The sequence below is a fragment of the Lepeophtheirus salmonis genome, chromosome 2, assembly GCF_016086655.4.
Source record: "Lepeophtheirus salmonis chromosome 2, UVic_Lsal_1.4, whole genome shotgun sequence".
Lineage (NCBI taxonomy): Eukaryota > Metazoa > Arthropoda > Copepoda > Siphonostomatoida > Caligidae > Lepeophtheirus > Lepeophtheirus salmonis.
The window spans coordinates 39,455,168-39,473,599 of NC_052132.2; the positions used below are offsets into that span (position 1 = coordinate 39,455,168).

Consider the following 18,432-nt stretch of genomic DNA (forward strand, 5'->3'; position numbering starts at 1 on the left):
TTGATGGCTCTTCTTACCTCCATCGTGACATATACAGAATTTTTGTTAACAGTATGTACATCAAAGGCTTCCAATCTAAGCTATTCAAAAGTTATAGGAACTACTCCTATTAAAAGCTGTGTTTTTAGTAGGTATTAATACTTTTTCTGCACCCGGTACTTAAATGAGGCACTCCGGAATGTATAACCTCAAAATAGCCATTGATGCTCTTGAAGTTTGAGGTGTTGCTCTGTCCTATTGAAACGAGATATCCGCTAGGTCCAATTTCTCTAAAATGTTCTCATGCCAATTTACTGACACCGTAACATCATTTTCTTCAAAAAACTAAATACCAATAATTCTAGTGGAGGAAATTGCACACCAAAATGTGACTTTAAGTGAATAGAAAGGCCTTTTATGGACTTATTGAGGATTTGGGTTAGCACACTATTGTATGTTTCCTCGCAGAACGTCGTGTGGATTGTAAGATTGAAGCTCACACTGCCTCAATGTTCTCACATGACCTGATGGATCAAAGTACTCCCATTATTTGACGTGTCGTACTCTCAGTTTGCCTGAACGTAGTGAGAAAAGTAATAATTGATTTACGGTTCAGAACAGGGTCTCTTGGTAGTACATTTAAATAATTTTGCAAGTCAAGCTGGGTTGTAGATATTGACAGACTCGATAAATAGTCGGAGGCAAATGCACGTTCCTCATTACTCCAACGCATGATAGTACCTAACTGTATTTACAAGAAAACTAGAATATCAACCCTAGAATGAAACTACGCTCTCTAGTTTTTTGTCAATGTATCAACTGGTATATTATAGTTGTCCTATGCGTAGTATCCTTTGTTGTGCTGATATGATAATTTGTATTCAATTCAATTCTTGTCCAGAAGAAATAATGGATTATATCCACAATATACATATTGAAATGTATTTACTCATTTAAAAAGTATTAAATAAATTCAGCTGAATTAAATATACGTGATAGAAAACAAACCCAAAATTTTTTTTTCAGATTAATGGGGATCTTATCAGTAACATCTTGATGAAGTAGATATTGACATGAAGCATATGTTGATAAATAATTCACATACGGAATTTATTGTTGATGATGAGATTGCAAAAGTATAAGCTAATGATTGCAACTCCTCTTTGAAGCCCTATTTCGAAAAATGAATTTTAAAGACAAAAACGATTTGAGATGGACTTAACTGCTCAAATGAAGGAACAAGTGTACTATCTTACGCTATTAAATGAAAATAGAACTTTATTAAAGTATTTGAAATAGATAATTGAATTGATATATTAATTAACATAATAGTGGAACTTATCAACATTTATGCCTAACACAATGGGCGAAACTTTACTATACGAAAGGTCTGTATTCTAAAACATATCATAAATTAAAATGAACTTGTATTATATGTAGGACTTGTGATGGACATTTAATTTTGCAAAATAATATAAATTCCTTCCAAAAATATCACTTGTAGAATTTTTTAATAATTTTATAGAGAAAATACTAAATTATTTTATTCTAAATGACGACTAAATTGTATGCAGCTGTATCATCTGTAACTGTTTTGTCAAGTATAATACAAAATAAAGTTTCACTAAATACTAAATATATATACGAAGAATAGAAATAAATAAATACCGTTTTTTTAAGGATAAAAAACTCACTTCACATCATAAGACACACCAGTGTATCATAGTTTTTTTTGCTAAAAAAGGTGGGTTAAAACTATTTTATTAACTGGAATAATGTTAATATGATCCTAGAGATCACAAAAAAATCAATATTTCACAAAAAATACATTTTTAAACCTTTTTGGGTTGAACAAGTTCATTTTGAGGAAATTCTTTTATTAAAATACATTATTATTAAAATCACATAAATATTGCTGTTGAACTAGAGTTCATAGCATCAGATGCTCTTATGTAAAAAAGAAAGAAGAGAAAATTAATTATTTACGCTTCAAATTAACTCATTGGAAAGAAAAAAAAATGAAAAATTTGAGCGTTATTCCTTCATTAACAAAGTTGTTTTTCCCTCTAACATGCATTTTGTCAGAATTGAACAATCAAACACGTAATTTAAATCTATTTTGCAGTTAACTTCAAGTTTTGCAGATAATAGGCCTACTTTTATGTATATTATTTATTGGTTCAAACCTTAATATAGTGTAGAATTACTCTAACAAATATATCAAAAAACAAAAAATCGTCTAATATGGAGTTTAGTAAAGTTTCAACTTTGGTATGTACCCCATGTAACCAGAATGCATTTGGAAGGCATAAATATTATATTAGAGCATATTATATAATATAAGTATGTATGGTTTCTGAAAAAATCACAAAATATTTGGTTTGGAAAAATAATAATTGATTCTGTATATTGAATTCAAAGACAGTTCCTAGGTCGGATGGAGCAATTGTAATACTATAATGTTTACATATACTTCATCAGTGCGACTCCATCTGACCAATAAAAGGAACATTAAAAAATAATATTAATTAAGTTAACACGAGTCAATAAAAAAGAATACCATATTCAATTCCAGTAGTACTTTACGTGTTGATCACGAATTTATGTAGTACATTTTGTTTTGGAATATTTATACACAAAAGATAAACGTGATACAATCTTTAAGGAAGAAGTCAGGAACACAGATAAAAGTACATAATGTGCATATATTTTTTGTGGACTCCTTCAATCTTAAGAAAATACGGGTTAATGGTTGAAAAATCACTCTATTTTAAGGGTTTTGATTGAAAAAAATTTATCATGCTATTGATTTTGTCAAATACAAACTGTGAGATTCAGTTATATATATGACTAGCTTAAAAAAATTGTATAGAATATTTAGTATGAGACTGTTTTTTACAATTTTGTGATCGCCATATGGAAATGTTTGATTGTTTTAAGCTGTAAGTCTCGTCTAGAAAGTATAATTTTAAGCTAAAATGCCTATTCATGTAGCATTCCTTCAAGTATTTTAAATTAAAGTAATTTTGCATATATATATATATATGTTTGTAGAATATGATATAGACGAATGAAATTAATAAATCTTTGGTTTTAATTGCTTTTACACTCAAACAGGTCATTTGAAGCGTAAATGCCACATATTTTATTTAAAAAAATATATTTGGTTCTAAAAGCTTTAGTTCTGCTGCAATTTTGATTTGTTTTTATTTTATAGAAGAAAGAACCTTTAAGGAGCTGATAAAATAATAAATAAAACTCTATTGTTTATTTATTTATATTTGGATTTATATATTTTCCTTTTTTATGTAATATAAATCACTATAATGAAATTTTAAAAGTTTAAGCACTTAACCTCAATAAATTTCTACTTCAAAAAGAAGAAATTCAAATCTTTATTGCTGATAAAATAGACCTTTTAAAATTAAACACTCTTTTCCATATGAAATTCTATTTAATTTTAACTTAAATAAATTATTTTTGGCGTATAACAAATGAAAAACCAGCATGTTATTTATTTTCATGCAAATCCATTAAAATAGTGGGGTTTTAGCCGTTAAAATACAGTTTGTCGGACTTGGATGCTCGCATATAAACTATAAGTATATAATTAAAATTAGCATAAAATTTTGCAAAGTATAAATTACTTTTAATGTAGCTTATTGATTTTTTTAAAGTTCAAAGTTTGCTCGAACCTATCGAAAAGGCAAATTACTGCAAAAATTCAAATCGAAAGTACTCAAAAGGCAGATTTGATATAAAAAAATTGATTGAAGATTTCTACTAATCATATTAAGTGCTACTTAAATTGAGTATGAAAATCAAAAGATTTTTGTGTTCTAAAGAGTTATTTTAGTGTATATTACCAGTGCAAGTCAAACTCAAATAGAAGTAAAGAATCTTTCCTTCATAATATTCACTAAGTCATATTCTTACAACAAAATATTGGTCTAAGTTAACAAGGTTCAAAGATCTTTTGAATGATTTCATAAGCAGCTCATCTTCATTGTTGATAAGTTTCAGAATGTTGATATCTCCAGAAATTATAAGAAACTTTACCTCGCTCTTTTCACTAGCATGAAGTTCACTAGACCATGTCGAAAGCTTTCCAAATTATATCCAAGAAATCCCAAAAATAATGGTTCTCGGCTAAAAGCAATACTGTGTGAATATCTGGGAAATGTACCATAATTTCATAAATATAATAAGTGTCAATATTTGTTAGTTTTGTTCTGCAAAGGCGTCTTTAGCTAAGGTATCGTCTTAGAAATGATTTTTTTAATGAGTAAATATAGTGATAACAAGTTGAATAATAATAACTAGAATTGTAGAAAATATAAAATAATATGCGTGCATAATTTATTCAAGTTGGCAATCATAGCATTTTTTATTTATTATCATTGTTATTTGGCTCTTGAGAAGAGGACATCGCCGCTGAACTGTTTTTCTCCAAAAAATTTTCAAACGGTTTAGGCTACCATGTTATTATTTATTATTTTTAGCATAACACCAGGTCATATTTTTTACAATTGCACTAATAAATATATTTTAATAACAAAACTTTCTTGAGTCCTTTTGATGATGAGTACCTCATGGTTCTGATTTATCTGAAGGACCCTACGCAAGGTACATACGCACATTTAATTTTATAATCTCAAAAGAACATTAAATAAACTGTCATGAGATAGGCTACAGACATTCATGTACAGGGTGGCTCATTGAAATCTAAACACTTTCTAATTTAATGATTAATGAAGGTTCAGTGATTGGAATTAATTCATATTTCGTTATATATATACAACCTGAGCTCTCTAGCTTACATAAAAGTCGAGAAAATGACACTTGAACGTGATCGACGAACTTCCATTCCTGCACTCCAAGCACGTGGGCGTCTCTTGAACCACTTTCAAGGCCTTCAGCAATACCCAAAAAGTTGAAGAGTAAGAAGGGTTTGTCAAAAAGGCTAAACTGGACCTGGAGGAGTTAAAGAAAACTGCCCAGGCCAATTCCCTCAAGCCCATGTAAGAGATCTCAGGATTTCACATGAAACTGTCCAAAAGGCTATTTAAAAAGTGGGTGGAAAGAGCCCTGTGAGGGTGGAGGGGCAACTTTTAATACCAGCAATAAACTAACCCATCTCCTCCGTTGCAATACTCTTTTGAATGAGTCGTTTGAGTTCTTTTTAACACTTTTTTGACACTTTTGGTCCCCTACAGCCCTGATGGCAACCATTTCGACTAAACTTTTTGGGTGCATGTCGAGGAGAAGGCATATGTCTGTTATCCGAACACCAAGCCTCTCAAAGCCACTGTCAGCTAATTGTAGCTAAGGATGGCTAAATTATTGATTAAGAGATCTGAGACAATTTTGTATTAATTTTGTTAAAGTTTAAATTTCAAATTGTTACGATTTTAATGGACCAAATGGTACATATTTTTCAATTTTAAATGTATGTATTAGGGTCACTTGCAATTATATATATACAAAAAATGAAACATAAAAAAATAAAGAAATTATATATTATTAATTTTAAAAACAAATTCTTTAATCCGAACTAATCTCATTTAATTCAAATGAAAAAATAAAAATTACCTCATTAAAGATGAGTACAAATTAGAAGTTTGTTCAAGAATTAATAGCCTTATTTTATAAATTATGTTCTTGTCTAATGATGCATTTAAAATGAATTATTCCATTATATACAAGGCAAAACCATATATAGATACACTTATTGCGAATAAATAATGTGCATAATTTATATTAAAAATGGAAAATATTTAATCCTAATCTTTAATAACTCCCACATTGACCTCCTAAAATAGGTTCATTCGCATACAAAAGTATAACTTATATATTTAAATATAAATTAAATTATGATTAATACATATATATACAAGAAACTTTAAATTAATCTTTAAGCTAAAATTTTAATGACAATAAATTAATAAATGTTAGACTTTTTAAAATACAAAAGCAACTATTAATCATTTAAAAAAAGTTACATATATTTATACAGTAAAAACATTAAAAAAATGTTTTGAAAAACATACCCTTATACTGGTTGGTCCATTGAAATCTGAAACCTTACTAATTCAATAACTAATAAAGTGTGAGTTGTTGAAATTAGTTCATATTTCCATATATTGAAGCATAAACAATAAGTTAGAAAATAAAACAAATCTGAGCTCTCTTACTAACGTACAAGTCACAAAAATGGCACATGAAAGTGATCGACAAATTTCCATTCACAAACTCCTTCATAGTAGGCGTCTCCAGAACCACCGTCAACACAATCAGTACACCCGAAACGTTAGAGAGGAAGAAGAGTTCTGTCAAAATGGCCAATTTGGACATACATGAGTTAAAGAAAACAGCCCCAGCCAATCCCTTCAAGTCCATGAGTGCCCATGCAAAAGATCTCGGGGTTTCACACTTTTAACCACCCTACAGCCCTGATGCTAACGCCTGTTACTATGCTTTTTGGGTTCATGTCGAGGGGAAGGCCTTCAATGCCCGTCATCCAAACAGCTAGGCCCTCAAAACTGCTGTCAGCTAGCACTGGGACGCCATGACTTTATTGACTGAATTTATTAAATGGAATTTTGTTCTAAGATGATAATTAATTTTAGTAAATTTTATCAAAAAAAAAATAATTTCTCAATTTTTTTTCGTAAAAACTTCACAACAAAAAACTATATATGTATTTATAATCCTGCAAACCCCCCCGCCATAAAATTTAGTCAGCTGTTGAGAGGCAGTCAAGTTCTTTGGATCACTTTCCTCTGAATGGAGGGTGTGCATCTGAAGACTTTTTCTTCAGTCTGCACTCTTTTAGAGAGTTCTCTTTATAGACTCAAATTCAATTTAAATAATTTTTTACTGGACCTTCCCCATCTCCTTATTTTGAGTAAAGGAAGTTTTTGTTAATTTAGTTTATTTTCTGAAGTTTTTTGTTCCCCCTTGGACTTTCCTTATAGCTGCCGGTAGTTAATCTAACAAAATGTCATGAAGGTTATGTTGCTTTCTTCTCAAACTTTATTTTGAAATTTTTAGGGTTGGTTTGTCATTTTACGATTGATTTATTTTTAGTATATTAGCAGATCATACAATTTAAATTATAGAAACTGTCCAATAAAAAGGAAAAAATTGGAGTTGAATCATTGGGGAGAAAAATGCTTTATTGACCAGAATAATTGGATCAAATCAGTTGAGAAATCCTCTTTCAATCTAAAGGTTTGTTTACTTTTGACACGAGTCAATTTGAAAGGCAATCTAAGAATAGAACCGAAATATTGTTTTCCCGTTCTAGCGCTGAGAATCGGAAAATCTACAATAATCAGTTCTGGCACTGACAACCGAAAAATTATGCAAATAACCCGAATAAACTTAAAAAAGGCCAAAATTTGGGCCCGAAATTTATTACTATATGAATCATTTACATATATATTATTTACTTTAAGCATTTTTAACATTAAATGATGTATGTACTAGCAGAATCCTAATTGTATGAAACAAATTAATACACAATAAAGATGTAAAAATGAAGAAAACAGTTATAATTATTCAGCTGCTGGATTTGACAGTATTTTTCTTTAACTCGTTTAATTATATTTAAGCATAATATTTATATTATGTGACATTTTTCCATTACAAGGTATATATATCATTTAAGCATTTTTTATAACATTTTATAATGTCAAAACGTTTGTACCAGATGTGTTCTATATAAAAATTAGGAAATAATAATGAGAAATTTTAATAAAATCAACAATTTAACAGATTTTTTTATGGTTAAAAATTTTTTACCTCATAATTTTAACACATTGATGAAAATTAATGATTCATTAGCATAGTAGAAGCTGTCAGTTTTTAGTTTAGTCTGTAGAAAAAAGTGTGCCAAACAAACTCAAAATATGTTTTGACAGTAACCTCCACATCTCACGTGAATGACAAATAAACAATATCATATAAATGTTTTGTTATCAAACCATTTAAATCGTAAAATTTTGTGCTTACAAATCCAGTTCACATATTCGACAAAATATCATCAGTTATCGAAAACAGCTACTATTATAAAATATACATTACACCTGTACAATGTATGTATTACCGGATATTGTGAAAAAACCCATAAAATGTATTTGATATGATTTCATCTAAATTCAAAACCTATTAATTCGAAATATCGTAACACTCAGTACAAATAAATCAGTTTGCTACAAGAGTTGCATTTTTCTTGTCGTGTCTATTATTTTATCCATTTACGATTCAGATGGAGTTGTACTGATTAAGTATCAGTAACCATTATAATATAACACCTGCGCTAGGAATTTTCTTTCAAGTTTATACACAGATTGTTGTATTAATTTAGAAGATGAATTGAATAATTAAAGAGTCCAATTATTTAAAAATATATATATATTTTAATATTTATATTCTATAATTTATTCAATAGGTTTTATAATGTCCATATAAATGTATTAAATCATATATTTTCTTTCCAAAAGAAAATTAATCTTTATTTTTTAAGAATATACGAGTATAAAGTTTTGCAGATCCCTCTATTACATTTATGTGGTCCGTTATAAATGTAAGAACATTATATGATAAAAAAATAATTGAATTTCTTTATTTTAGTCATTATGTATGTATAATATCTTAACCCAAGATAATAATAGAGCAAAATTATACGCTAGTTGTAAATTATTTTATGTTACAGAATATTTAGTGTTCATATATTGTTAATATTGGTTAGATAAAAGACATTTATTCAATGCATGCTGCATTTTATCTATGTTTCTATATATTTCAACATTAAACTTTTTATAACTCATAAGAATGTTAGATATCATGCACAGAATCTTACTTCTTCACTATTTTACAGTGTAGATACAATAGTCGACTATGATTTTTATCTTATAGCTGTTTTTTGATTGACTTAGTCATAAAAATGCAATTTTAATCGTTATATATATTTAAATTTAAATCACTCTTTTTTTATGCAAAAGAACAGCATATGCTCAACTTAGTACAATTTGATCCCCTGATTCCAAATATGGCCTTATTTTTTCTCTCATATAAATTTTCATTTCAGAAAAAAGTCATACATTTTTTGTTCATTTTTTAGGGTTCAAAGCTATTTTAACCCCTCAGTGTTGAAGATCAGGATGAATTATGTTAATGTATTTTAAAGCCAAACGGTAAAAAATTCTTAAAACAGCTTTGAATCTTGAATATAGCAAAAAAAAAAAAATGTATGGCCTTTTTCTGAAGGCTATGAGAGAAAAAATAAGGCCATATTTGGAATTAGGGAATCAAATTCTATTAAATAAAACAAAATAATGCTGTTTTTGTACCATTTTTGATGTTGGACAGTGTTATTAATGTTTTTAAAAAAAACAACTCAAAAATACAAAGCTATTCTTAAAACATATATTGAAGTCTGAATGGCATAGATACTAAATTTCAAGATTGCACATTTTTTACTTTGTCATGGATAAGAAATGATTATTCTTGTAGGAAAAATGAGAAATTATCCTACTTCATGTAGCCAATGATGCTTCCAGACGGCAGGAAAGTCCTGACACACTTTGCGGATATAGTCCTCTATCATACCCGGTGCTGACTGAAAGTGGCTTTAAAGGCCTTGGTGTATGGATGACAGAAAACTGAATGCTTTCTCCTCGACATGCACTCAAAAGGTATAGTCGAGATAATTGACTTCATGGCTGTAGGTGATCCAAAGGTGTCAAAAAAAGTTCGAACAAGTCAAAAGACTCATTTAAAATAATCTTACAACGGAAGAGATGGGTTTCTTTCATTGTTGGTATCAAAAGTGGCCTTTCCACCCTCACAAGGCTCTTTCCATCTGAAATCCCGATATTTCTTGCATGGACCGTAAAGGACTGGTGGGGATTGGCCTGGGCTGTTTTCTATAACTTCTCTGGGTCTAGATTGGAATTTGTGACAGAGCTCTCCAACGTTTTGGACATGCTCATGGGATAGACGGTGGTCTTGAATCTTGAAGACCCCGAATTAACACTTAAATTCCAAGAAAGTAATAATAGCATTACTTTCTTGGAATTTGTCACTAACTGGTTGGAGTGCGCATACATAAATTCGATCACATTCAAGTGTTATTTTCTTTACTTTTCTTTACGTAAGCAAGAGAGCACCGGTTTGTTTTATTTGATAACTCGTCTGGTATATCTCTCTCTGTGTTCCTCTTCATCAATCATGATCACACATAATCGTGATTAAACTTATACCTGGACGTTCACTCTTCGAGGATTAAATAATAATGATAGAAGCTTTAGAAAGTAAGAATCACTCCTAAAATTACCAACTACATAAAAACTCGAATAATTCTTCTTCTTACAACATTTCTTTACTTGGATCATTTCAATTATTTATGCACGAAAATAAATATAATTAGTAGTACAAATCTTAATTTTACTCAAACAACAACTTCTATTTGTATTGTTGACCAATTCCTTTTGAAATAAAAAGTTAAAACATTTTAATTTTATTTTCAAAAGAATATTTTTCTACAAGAGTACTCATATTTTGTTTGTGATAGAATATAATCCTTAAAGTTTGTGGTTTAAGGGCATGTAAGAAAATAAACCAACAATGTAGAAAAGTTATAATTTAACAAAATAATAAAAGTATATAAGTTACCACAAATATACAAAAACTCTTTAATTTTTTAATACATTACATTTTGATTATACTCAATGTTCAAGAAAAAGTAAACTTTCACAATCAAATTATAGTTTGGGAAATATTTTTGTTTTAGTTTTTTCAAAAATTAGATTTGCTGATGTTCATTTAAATTAGTTAATAAACATTTTAAACTATTTAACAATTACTGGTAATGAGGCTTGGTCCAAATCGATTTTTTAACGAGTTAGTCTAAAGTAATTTTTTATGGATCGACTTGGACCGACATTACGTCCAAAACTTCAGTCGTAGGCCGTGAACAAAAACTGAATGCATATAATACTCAAAAATATACAGGGTTCGGAAGCCAATGTGGACTGTTAACAAATCCTAATTATGTAATTAAAATAGAGAGGTTTTTGTGACTTTTTCCTACATATTCCTAATCTCCTGTCCTTTTGCATAAGCAAACAATAATGAAAATTTATCAAATCTTTCATCTTGAGTGAGCAAGAAACAAAAAGTCAGAGGATCTCAGACCTTCTGGATGCCAAGATTGAGGTGGCAGAGATTATGGACATTGTGAAGTGCTCCAAGAGCCTCATTTTCAAGGGTGCCAAGATAAAAAAGGATGGAAACACTTCTCAAGGAAAGAAGAAAGTATAAGACACAACTGTAAAAGGGATTTTTTGGAGACCTGAAGAACAAGATCAAGGAGGACCCCACAAAATCCATGAATCGTCTCTCTAATAAGTTTAACGTGGACGAAGGGACAATCAGGAGGGCTGTGAAGGAGGATTTTGGGTTGTCCACTTACAGAAGGACCCCATGCTACCTGTTGACGGACACTCTGAAGGAAAGGAGACTGCAGAGGTGCAAGACAGTTCGTGCGTGGAGCAAGGCAAATGGGTCCACAGTAAAAATTTTCTCTGTCGAGAAGATTTTCACTGTGGACCAGGTCTACAAACGTCAAACAATTTTGGATGGGGGATCACCAAAGGGGGTCAAGGGATTGTTCCGTACAAAATATCCGGCCCAAACAATGGTCCTGTGGGTCGTGGCGTCCGAAGATAAGAGTACGCCTCCTTCTTTTTTAAGGCTGAGGAGAAAATCGGTCAGGAGGCCAACTACAAGATGCTAAGGCTCACCCTACTGCCATGGCTCAAGGCCACCCACCCAGAGGGTAACTATGTGTGGACCCGAGATGGTGCACCCTCACACGCATCGTCCAAATGCAAGAAGTACTGCACCGACAACATGGCTAATTTTTGGCCCAAGGACATGTGGCCATCATCTTCACCGGATTTGAACCTGTTGGACTTTGCTGTGAGATACACTTTGGAAAGGGAGACTAACCGAACATCTCATCCGAACATAGACTCCCTGAAGGCTGCCGTAGTGAAGGAGGGGAACAACTTGTCTGAGAAGTTCATCATCAACTCCTGCAAGGCTTTCCGCCGCCGTGTGGAGGCTGTGATTGTTGCTGAGGGCAGCCATATTGAGTGAACATTTTCACAATGGTCCTGTCTCAAAGTTTCGTTCGAAATTTTTTAAAAATTATTTATCAAAAAATAAAATTATTGACATTTTTCTAAAATCAGTCATTCAGTCCACGTTTTGCTTTCTAACCCTGTAAGTGTTTTTTTCCCACTTTTAAATGGAATTATTTTGGAATACATTAATGCAATTGCTTATTAAGAGTCATATTTAGATGCAACATATCTATTTTTACAAAATAATGTGATGTTTGCTAAATATTTTTTTTCAAATGCAAAAGTAGACTAATTTCGATATAAATGGGTAAAATACTCAAAAATATATGTTTTTCAAATCATATTCATTCGGTCACACTCTTTACACTAATTTTCCCCCTTGAAGACGCCTTTGACTTAATATAACATCATTGTACTGACATTCACCATTTAGAGCCATAAATAATGTCGTCAAGACTTCAATTATGAAATCAGTTTATAGGAGACCGCTAAAGACCGAACTTTTTTTATTTTAAATTTAGTCAATTGAACTGCATACATAATCGATTGGAATGTACATCCAAAAAATTACAGAAATGACGTTTAATTTTTTTTTTAAAGTTACTAAAAATTACATATTAAAGATTAATAGGACACTTTTGAGTTGATAAAAAATGGGGAGATGTTCCTCTTTATATTTATATTTAATAGTTATCATATTATCAAATAAATATAATCATATTCGAAAAAGTCATTGAGTTTTACGTTTTCTATTTTGGGAAAAAAAAAAAAATTAAGATACAGTAAAATAATGCCTTTGTTTTATTTAAGAATGTATCTGCTTGAGTACTTTGAAAGTTGGTTCTTAGACAAAAGAGTTTCTTTACAACCATTCAGAAATATACTTCAGTAACATATATAAATATTCATGATTTTTTAGAAAAATTTTCTACTTTTTATAAATAAATGAACAATGATTTTTGTCACGACGTTATGAATAACAAAACAAACATGCCTTACCTTCAGATTCCTTTGGCCTCTCTTTGTGACGTAGTCAATAATGAATTCCCTCATGTTGTTCCTTTCATTTTGATTACAAGCGACTGAAAATGAAAGATTTATAAGAAAGGATGCATTAGATTAGATATTTTATTAACAATGAATTATAATTAACAGAACCTATTTATATAAGAAAATAAATTACTAAATACTATCTCAATTATTTTTGTATTGTTATCATAATCAAATACTCTTCTTGTGAATATATCGTTAAAAGAACTTTTTTCTCTTTTACTTATGTACATCATTATTTTCTTTTAAAAGAACTGATTTTCTTATATTTAAATGTTTATTCTTCAGCAATTGCTATCTAATGGGGTTTTCAACTCCACCTTTTTTGGATTGAGTACAAAAAATGTGACAACTGCACATATAATTTTTGTAATTGTATTCTCAATGATTAATTAAGGCATTCTACGTATGAAAAAGGGCTTGACTCTATTTACAATATATTTATGTTCTGGTTGATAAAAATACATTTTACTCATGTATATAAAATATATCCTTAACAAATATATATTTAACTTATTTTGTACAAAATCAATGCAAAAAAATTAATTGGAATTAAATTTCGGAATATTAAAGAATCCCATTATTTTGAAAAACTACTATCGAAATAATGAGCTACTATATAACTTCATATTAAACTTTGACTCAATTAAAAATTATACATTTTCTTAATTTTTCTTCAAAGTTGTTTTTATGTTGAAATACGTGATTTTTCTTTCATATTTGTGTTAATGGCCATATTTTATTCAAATCTATTGCAAAATGGCAGAATATTATTGCACGAGCAAATTTGGGAGATATTTCAATAAATTGCTCTTAATGAATTTAGTTTTTTAACCATATAATTATTCTGCAATTAATTTATTATAGGGTTTCATCGATCTCTTTATATTTAATATAATCATGTGGATCTAGTTAAATCTTGATAATGTCGGATTAATTGTTTAGCTTTTAATTTGTGTACATCAGTACAGCTAATTTTGTCTGTGTGTGGAGGGCTTAATATCTTAAAGCCGTGTGACTTATTTGATTTAAATAGCAATAATATAGCAAAAAGCGATTTTGATGTACAGCACGTTATGTTTAATTTAATATAATTCATGTTTAAAAATAAATAAATCATTTGTTTGAAGCTTAATTGATGCTAAGAGGGTTAATATATCTTAACGCAAAACCAAAGTACTAAAAACTATTGTTATAAAAAGTATTTAAGTATCTGCGTTTCCGATTTGCAAATATTTTTTAAAATTTTATAAGAAATATTTTTTTAAATAAACTTTAAGCTTAGGTATAAGTGTTCGTAGATATATAAAAAGTGAGTTTGTTTCAAATTGACATATACAATTTGCAGGTTTGATATAAAACTTTTTTCGAATTTCAATTACGGATAGTACAAAAAAGTTGATATATGGTAAGAAAATTACCTATGGATCTATAAGTCTAGCACATTTCGTTTAAAGTTTGAAAGGAGACAAAAGTTCTTAACTTCGACAATAAGGATTAAAATACAGCATTAATAATTATTTTACCTCTTTTAATTATGATAGACATTATTCTAAGGTTTAAAAATGATAAATAAAGTTTCTTTTTAAAGCTACCTTATTGATCAAATAGAGCGAATAACAGAACAAATATGATCATTCCTTTCTGAACATGTAAAAAAAGAAGGATGCGCGTTATACGCAGATTATCAAACTTTCCTAACTTTTCTCTATTTTTTTGTTCCATAGCACAATTTTAGAAAAAAACACTTTTAATATAATTTTTATAGGGTAATTCATTGTGTATCAAAATTATTTTTTGTAAAATGACTTAAAATGTATTGTCAGTATCTATATACAGTAGGTATATAGTTTTCGCCTTTTTTCATAATTTGATCGAGATGTGCCACCTAAAGATTTATATGGAATTTGACATTGTTACTTTTCATCTTGGGTACTTCTGGTAGTCTACAATATATACAAATGTGGTAAAATTGATAAAAACTGATAAATTGTTAGTCAATAACTCTTCCCAAATGAGGAATTATTGTTTACCATAATTATCGTTATTGGGAATGGTTAACATCTTAAAAAGAGTTTTTATGTTATTGTGATAATGCCTGTATCTAGATTAAAATTCCATATGACGTAGTATTCAAGATATTTCTTCATTTCCCATAATGATGCGCCACACTTGTGGCTTAATAATTGATATGTGAAATTAAAATGTTTCGTCTACAGTGTACATATATGAAATATTCTTTTGACTATTTCTACTAAACGATTGCAGATGAAATCCTCTTATCTATGTTTGTTTAAGCCCCAGTTCTATGATAAAATAAGAAATGTACTTGTCGTTTGATGCATCAGATAGTATATCATTTAACTTGGAGCCTTATATAAAGGCAATTTGTGAGGCTTAAAAAAAAATTATAGTTGGATAAAACTGAATGAAAAAATGACAGATTCTCTTCTTTCACGTGCAATTGAGGATTTTCTTCAAATAGAAAGCTTCCCTGATATTTCTTTCTTGGTTGAAGCGAACAAAAGACATACAACAGCTGTATGATTCAATGCTCGTAAATCCAATTTTAGTGTTTGCTAGTCCCGTTTTTAGAAAATATTAATTCTAAGGATCTTACTGAAGTCATAGAGGTTCCAAACATGGGTCCAACCGGATTTAAACATATACTAAGGTGGATTTTTGTATCGGGCCCAGAATGTGCCGTTGTAAGAGATTTCCAAATCTCTTACAACGGCATATTATTGGTAGTATATCAACCTCTAAACACTCCATAGACTTTAGAGTGAGTAACCCCATCATGATATATGGCTTTGAAATATGTCAAAGTATTCGAAAAAAATCTAAATTGATTCTATAAATGAGCCTTGAGTCAGTCAGTTCGGAGGGCATAAAGTGAATCGAATTCAATGCAGTTATTATTGAATAAGTACAATTGAGAACGTGTTTATTGATATGTCAATATACATTGGGCCCAGACTTCTTCATGTTGTATCCCAGACTGGATCTATTTTTACTAAACTGTAATTGTGTTATATGAACTAATGCAAGAAACAGTGCATTGTATATGGGATTGTTTTTACTTTTAGGGATCGGGACGATAGTAAGACCACTAATATAGAGAGAGGTCAAATTCATGTACTTATCTTCAAACCAGTCCTTTAATCACTCCATAGTTGGAAATCGATTTATACTAGATTTTTAGTAATTCATGATTTATAGGAGAATCTTAATAATGCCATTGCAATATCGAAACAATAAGAGTCGTTAGTCCTTCTTCAAAAAAATTTAATTGTTTACAATCATATTGAAATATGCTCCTTGTGAAAATCTAGGATCAGTCTTCAAATGTATTGATTATAGATTTTTATTATATGTCTCTCAAAGCATTTTATTGGTTTATTGTAATAAGCTGTTTCATTTAAGGAAATCGTTAAATATAACAAAACAATACTTTTTTTTATTGGATAAAATTAAATAAAAATTAGAATAATAAATATTTGCTCAATAATTTAAATTCCTGACTTTTTTTTGTATAGATATCACTTTGGGTCTTTTTTCTGTTTTTTTTTCTTCTTTTTGAATAAAGGTTGCACGATACAATGAAAGGTACAGCGTGTTGGGTAAATGTGATGAAAAAGATTTTTTTTTTCTAAAAATGATAGCCTTTTATTATTACCGTGTAGATTAAGTTAAATCTTGGTCAAATCGAATTCATTTTTGAGATCTGAACCTTCTATTACTTTCTTAAAATCTTAACAGGAATACTTCAAGGGGGGTGTCAAGTTTAAGATAGGCTTTGCTTATTGCACTTGAACCACATGTTTATTTGAAATTTGATGTACACCACAGTTATAAAAAACATTGCAAAAATAGTGGACTCCATATCTCAGAATCACATTTTCGGATAGGTAAAAATAAAAATAGATTTGGAGTTTTCTTGTATAAATTTACACGTGTATTAGTGTTGGATCGGTTTAAATTAGTAAAAGGACTCCAATCCTATCAGTTCAGTCCTTATAAAAGTTATCAGTCGTACGACAGGAACTTATTGTTTTTTTTGTATGATAACTACCACAGCTAAACCGACGTAGTTTACTAATTATGTCAAAGGAGGTGTGTAGTTAGAACGTATACTACTCAAGTATTATACGTTTTAGCCCACATTATTTTTCTTTCTTCTTTAATCCTAGCTAAGAATGAAGAGAATAAAAAAAATATCTAGGACAGAAGGAACGACTAATCGGTCCTTGAGACTGATGAATGGCTAAAAAGATAGGATTGAATTATTTTCCTTATTGATTAATGCTTAAGATGGGAGAGGTTGCATTAATTTTTGTAGTGAATACATGATAAAAATTAAAAACTTTCTTAATTAAATGTTACTTTTTAAAAACTTTCACCTACGATCAAAAATCCAAAATTATTTATCTCTGATGAATCAACCGCTTTTTGTTTAGCAGCATTTGAAATACATTGAACAATTTAAGACTAACTTATTAATTTATCTACTTACTTTTTGTCTCGTGTTTTCTTATCGTAGTTTGATAAAAATATGAATTATGAAAAAGAAAAAAAAAACAAATAGAAAAGTTTGGTTTCTTCTTTTTAAATCATTTATTTGTAAGCTAAATAACTTTCTTTTCATAATTTCGTATTTATATTTTATCAATATAAGAATACATACTTGCATTTATGTATCATAACTTTTAGTCGTAGAAGTTTTATGTTGGTATATTGTTATCTTTCTAGATTCAAACCCTAACTTTTTCTTTCTAGCTGCTTAATTTTATCAAGCAAAAACATAGTAAGGAAATAAAAGTTGTACATCTTTTAATTAAAAGCTTACATATATCTAGGGGGATGGATAAGTAGTTCTTGATCGAATACTATTGTTGACTGGAGGAAAGCTACACCACCAATTCCAGTAGAATTGCCTATAAGTAGTATAGGGGTCAGTGATCCTATATTAGATGCATACCTAAGTAGTATATTCAGTTCTTTTTTTGGGTTAAAAGAAGATGACTGTAAGAAGTAATGGTAATGGGACGAGAGAGAAGAGTTTCTTTGTTCACGCTGATAATAAGAAAATATTGTTGTGTATCCAAAATGGATGGTATATTGAAGAATCAAATATGGATGTTCATGTTGTATTCGTGTCTAGCTTGAATAAAGTATCGGCGAAGAGATAATTATGAATTGTGATGTAAATACCGTGATTTTTTGAGCTGTCCCGTTTTTTTTGGAA

General features: G+C 29.6%; 1 protein-coding gene across 2 annotated transcripts in view; it reads right to left on the reverse strand.

Annotated features, from left to right (window-relative positions):
• The window catches only part of LOC121113734 (follistatin-related protein 1), a 260,114-nt gene that overhangs the window by 76,778 nt on the left and 164,904 nt on the right, over positions 1–18,432 (reverse strand). For both annotated transcript variants that reach the window (XM_040707586.2, XM_071886824.1), the window contains exon 4: positions 13,134–13,216. In XM_040707586.2, coding sequence (XP_040563520.2) covers positions 13,134–13,216 — 83 coding nt within the window. The remainder of the gene's footprint in view (positions 1–13,133; positions 13,217–18,432) is intronic.